The 5,722-nt window shown below is 37.0% G+C and overlaps 1 protein-coding gene across 2 annotated transcripts; it reads left to right on the forward strand.

Annotated features, from left to right (window-relative positions):
* Nucleotides 1–446: 446 nt before the first annotated feature.
* Nucleotides 447–4,550, forward strand: LOC122482773 (olfactory receptor 8J2). Of its 2 annotated transcripts, XM_043579070.1 has the most exons (2): nucleotides 447–1,353; nucleotides 4,540–4,550. In XM_043579070.1, exons 1-2 carry the CDS (start codon nucleotides 447–449, stop codon nucleotides 4,548–4,550), a joined length of 918 nt encoding a protein of 305 aa, XP_043435005.1. The 2 variants fall into 2 exon arrangements, with proteins under 2 accessions (XP_043435005.1, XP_043435004.1); XM_043579069.1 differs by lacking the exon at nucleotides 4,540–4,550 and having other exon boundaries at nucleotides 447–1,394.
* The last annotated feature ends 1,172 nt before the right edge of the window (nucleotides 4,551–5,722 follow it).

The raw sequence follows: 5,722 nt of genomic DNA on the forward strand, positions 1-5,722 counted from the left end.
TATACACAGAGCCTGTGTGTATATGGAAATATATACAAGCATGAATATATATATAAACACACACACACAACACACACACACACACACACATATTCTTCCAATATTATAATCAATATATTTAATACAGTCATAAAACATTAATACATGTAATAATATAATTACATATATTCATCCAATAAGCTATATCTAACACTGAATAAAAAAAATGAAAGCTTGGTAAAACAGTGTTAAGAAACTGAAATTGGTTTTCAGAGTGTTCATATTTTTCAATTTTGTGAAAGAATTGGAACAAAAAAATTAAGATCTGACACTTTTAAGTGTTTGTGAACAAAAGAATCCGATTTAAATAAAACATCTTACTTTCTAGCATCTACCAGAAAAATCTATCTCATCATCTTTTAATCTCCTTCCATTTTCTCCTTTAGAAGATGAAAACCACCAAATAAATGGCCCAAGGGAATCTCACCCCAGTGACTGAGTTCATTCTCACAGGAGTCTCAGACCTCCCAGAGCTCCAGATTCCACTCTTCTTTGTTTTCCTGGTGATCTATGGGTTCACTGTGGCAGAGAATCTGGGCATCATCACCCTCACCAGTGTTGACTCTCAACTTCAAACCCCCATGTACTTCTTCCTCAGGCACTTGGCTATCATCAATCTTGGTGATTCTACTGTCATTGCCCCAAAAATGCTGGTTAACTTCTTGGCTTCAAAAAAGACCATATCCTACTATGGATGTGCAGCCCAGCTGGGTGGGTTCTTAGTCTTTATTGTGGCTGAGATTTTCATGCTAGCTGTAATGGCCTACGACCGCTACGTGGCTATTTGCAACCCCCTGCTCTACGGGGTGGTGGTATCTCCACAGATCTGTCTGCTGCTGGTATCCCTCACATACCTCTACAGTCTGACCACAGCACTGACTGTCACCTCCTGTGTGTTCTCTGTGTCATACTGCTCTTCCAATGTAATCAATCATTTTTACTGTGATAATGTCCCTTTGTTGGCATTGTCCTGTTCTGATACCTACATTCCAGAAACAGCAGTATTTACCTTTTCAGGGACCAATTTGCTTTTCTCTATGATTATTGTTCTAATTTCCTATTTCAACATCGTCCTTGCCATTTTGAGGATACGTTCCTCAGAGGGTCGACAAAAAGCCTTTTCCACCTGTGCCTCCCACATGATGGCTGTCACTGTGTTCTACGGGACCCTTCTCTTCATGTATTTGCAACCAAGGAGCAACCACTCATTGGATACTGATAAAATGGCCTCTGTCTTCTACACCCTGGTGATACCCATGCTGAATCCCCTCATTTACAGCCTAAGGAACAAGGATGTGAAGGATGCATTGAAGAGTTTCCTAAATAAGGCATGTCAGTCTTTCAAATTCATGTAAATTTAAAATTACAGGTGTCTTCTTTTAAGGGTTTTTATTTGCTCCTGAAAAGCTAATCTCTGCTAAGTGCAGAGGCAATAAATAGTTAAAAATTCTATCAATTTCAATGGTAAAATCTTAACCCTTTCGATTCCAACCTCAAATATGCAACTCTCCCTAATACAAAATGTATTAGTTGACCAAAGAAAGTACATTTATTTAAATAGTAAACAATGATTTGAAAATAAGCATATTTTAGAGCTCAACACAGCCTGTTACTGGGTTTTTAGGATTTCTAATCAAGGAAGAGAAAGTCTGGGAGCTTGGAAGTTGGTTAAGAGTCACGTTATCTTCCTCACCAAATATTTGTTTTGTTCAGCTGTATTTTTATTTGTTGCAGTATTTTATTGTTCAATTTCTTAACCTTTCAGAATCCATTTTTATCTTGCACTTAACATAAATTTAAATCACCTTTCAGGGAAAATAAAAACCAAACAAGAATGCTTAGATATACATGGAAATAGGACACGTGGGAAAACAGAAAAAGAAAACACAAAAGAGGATTCCACTTTTTCATTCTTCTCATGTGGTGCATGTACACAAAGGAAAATGTTGATATTCATACCAATGTGACATAAAATCAATATTTCCATGTCATAATCTCATAACAAACACTCATGTGGAGTTCATTGTCTGTATTATTGAACCATAACAACAAACACCACATCTTTTAGCATGTTTATTTACTGTGCTTTGAAGTAAAGTGTTATTAGAACAAAAATAAAGCCAGTGTTCTCAAAGTGACACCAGTTCTCAAGGGCACCATGACCACACACACACACACACATAGACACACACACACAGTTAACAGTCATGATGTGTCATATCTGTCTGTACATGTAAAATGCTGCTAACTTACAATGGACTAAGGGAGACTGGTCAGGGCATGCAAGGGAATGCAAGGTCAGGCAATGTCTATGATTAAAGTAAATTCAGGAAATATTCAGGGAAGTCAGAAACAAGCCAAATACAGGAACCATGACACTCAGGTCCATGAGCTAATTTCTAACTTTAGTCATGAATAAAGAGCAAAGCTGAAAACATAAAGTCACCCTGTATGATGGATACTTCTGGTCTCATTTTACATAGCAGGGAACATCTTCACACTTCTGGGGGTTGCACATGGGCATTTTTGGTGGGTAGGTGGGAGCATATTCTAAAACATTATGTCTGTCTCATTCACTATTACTCACAAAAGCTTACATACTATATAGCCTTTCTGCATGCATTACCTACAAAATTTGTCCTAAACAAACTACACACAAAGCCTTCTTTGAAATAAGGAAACGACAAAGCATTTGGCTCAAAGGTTCCAAAGTGTATGCGTACATACACATGCACTCACATATCACTTGTACACATTTATCAGAAATGATGAATCAACATAATCAACCAACCAGGCAGGCACATCAGCCCAGCACCAAGCTTCCATGGAATAAGATAGGGAAAATAATTTATATGTCAGCTTTGATCTCTAATTGATCAAACCTCATCCTGTGAGATGTTAAGTCACCTGTGCTTTCAGCTTCTCCCTACCTAACTGCTCTGCAGTTTCCATTGCATGGGTGTTCAGAGACAATAAGATCCCCCTAGTGGTGAGGGGGGAGAGAAGATGCAAGACAGTCATAAGACAAAGTCTGACCACCTATAAAGCTAGGACAAACTTCAAATGACACCACAAGGCCCCTTATTCTGCAGCTGCCACAGAGGCAGTAGACTGACCTGACTCCGTAGGTAGGGATGCTCAGGGCAGAGAGCATCTCAAGTGCATAAATCTTGGGTGGCCCACCCTGAATCTTCTCAAGACCATGAAAATAAGAAAAACCATCAAACTTTCCCAAATTCTGCAGAGCAAATGCCATTTCATAAATTCAAACCCAAAAACTTACTGAAGGACTATTTTCACAGCAGCTCATTATGCTTTGAATCACCATGATCATACACCTTAATATTTTACTTATGTCCCAAGACATATATCTAGTATTAAATATTGCCAACTATATCAATAATCTAATAGATAACAGAGATTGGTATGATTCTGATTTTTTTTCAATGCAAAAGTTATATTGAGGAATTGTAAGTCTTCCAATGGAGATTTTTTTTGTAATCACTTAAGGTTTATATAAGTTTGGTTTGATCTATTAATGTAATCTGCCTGGAAGTCCAGAAGCATTCACCAGATGTAAACATGCCATAGGTCACATCTATCAACTCTCCTTTTCAAATGGCTATTTCCACAAGCCACCTCCATGGCAATGAAAAAATATTGTTAAGGAAATCATTCAAAAAAGAAGTGACTTTACTGTAAATATGGGTGGAGGGAGGCAAAATAGAGATTTCTATGATAGCATCAGGTTTCTTTTGCTTACAGAAACTTAGCTAAAGCCCAACAAAATAATTCTCCACTGCTTTTCTTATATCATCAGACTTAAACCTTATATTAGTTCCTTGTCTTACTCCCTCTTTGTTCCACCTTTCTTTTCTCTCTGTGTCTCAATAAAAGCTACAGATATTTTTTTTCTTCTTTCCTTCTGTGCAAGGCAGAAGTACTACTTATGAAGCTTGATATTCTTCCCCAAACTATGCCCTGTGGCACTGTCTAAGCTTCTGTCCAGGATTGGTTTTGACTCTTTCAATAGCTAAACAGCCATTTTTACGAACAATCATTATTTGGGTTGGAGAAATTTTATTGACAGAATAGCTTTGGTAAACTTTTACCTCTGTACACAAAATACAAGACTTTGAGTTACCTAAAATGTAAATATGAGTATACCTAGTTCTTAAAAAGCAAATGCAATGGAATATTACTTGGCCATAAAAAAGGATGAGATTGTTCAATTTGTGCCAACATAGAGAGACCTATGTAATAGGTAGTAATAGGTAAATAGTGTAATAAGTTTGACAGAGAAAGGCAAATTCTATATGATTTCACTTACTTGTGGACTATCCAAACAAAACAAACGGACCAACAAACAGTTTCTTAAGTACAGAGAACAAACTAGTGGTTGACAGAAAGAAGGTATGTGAGGACATGAACAAAATACAGAGAGGGGATTAAGAGATACAAACTTCCTGTTATAAAATAAATAAGTCACAGATATGGAAGGTACTATATAGAGAATATATTCAATAATTTTGTAATAGTAATCAATGTTGATAATGGTGACTATACTTATCATGGTGAGCACTGTGTAATGTATAGAATTATAGAATCGATATGTTAGACACCTGAAACTAATATAAAATTGCATGCTAATTCTATTTCAATTTAAGAAGCATCTGACTACAAAAGCAATTTTAGCTATAATTGTCAGAAGAGGTTACTAATGATTTTTTAAATATAAAGTGCCAAAAATACTTTAAAATGGCTATTTCAAAGATCTAATAGTTTTTGTGAATGATAAAGGTTATGAATGTTTGCACAATCACAAAAAGTGATCAAGACATGAACTCATGAGATTATATTACATTAATTTAAAACCTTTATGAAATATGTGGGTAAGATATTTTCATGTTAAGATATGGATGCCTAAAACATTGCATATTGATCACAGAATATATGACATTGGGGGAAAACTAATAGTTTCTTGATCTCTTTTGTAATAAATTTTCTCTCTGTTGGCTTCCTCTCTCACGATTTTTCGGCATTTTATCAGCATTGCATGGTCCACTAGAGGGAACTACAATCTCTGAAACAGAAAGGTGCTGTAGGAAGCATTCAGGGCAAGTGCACAGTGCTGGAGAGATTGGCTGCAGATGGGGAGATGCTCTGTTACCACAGGTGAGTCAGGCTACAGCTCGGCCACTTCTCCACTCCTAACTGCCAGGAGGCTGAGATCCCGCCAGCTGGGTGCCCAGGAGGAAAAGCAAGATTGGGAGGTCATCCCCCAACCTCTGCCTCAAGATATGTGTCAGGGTTTTGTCACCTCGATAACTATTTTATCGGCATTATCACTGTTGTAGACATTCAAGTAGTAAGATTAATATTAAATTAAATTAAAATTTAATTTAATAAATTAAAATTAACATGTATCTGTGTTATAATTTCTGAACTTCTTTGTTGGCATGGATTATACTTAGTGCATGTTTCTATTTCAAATCTAGACCAATATTTGGATTCCTTAAGGAAAATAATGTCTTGGGGCGCCTGGGTGGCTCAGTTGGTTGAGCGGCCGACTTCAGGTCAGGTCATGATCTCTTGGTTCGTGAGTTTGAGCCCTGCATCAGGCTCTGTGCTGACAGCTTGGAGCCTGAAGCCTGCTTCAGATTCTGTGTTTCCCTCTCTCTCT

This window comes from Prionailurus bengalensis, chromosome D1 (genome assembly GCF_016509475.1).
Source record: "Prionailurus bengalensis isolate Pbe53 chromosome D1, Fcat_Pben_1.1_paternal_pri, whole genome shotgun sequence".
In the NCBI taxonomy this organism is placed as follows: domain Eukaryota; kingdom Metazoa; phylum Chordata; class Mammalia; order Carnivora; family Felidae; genus Prionailurus; species Prionailurus bengalensis.

Coding starts and splice junctions, on each gene's coding strand:
- LOC122482773 (XM_043579069.1), top strand. CDS start 447: ATGGCCCAAGGGAATCTCACCCCAGTGACTGAGTTCATTCTCACAGGA.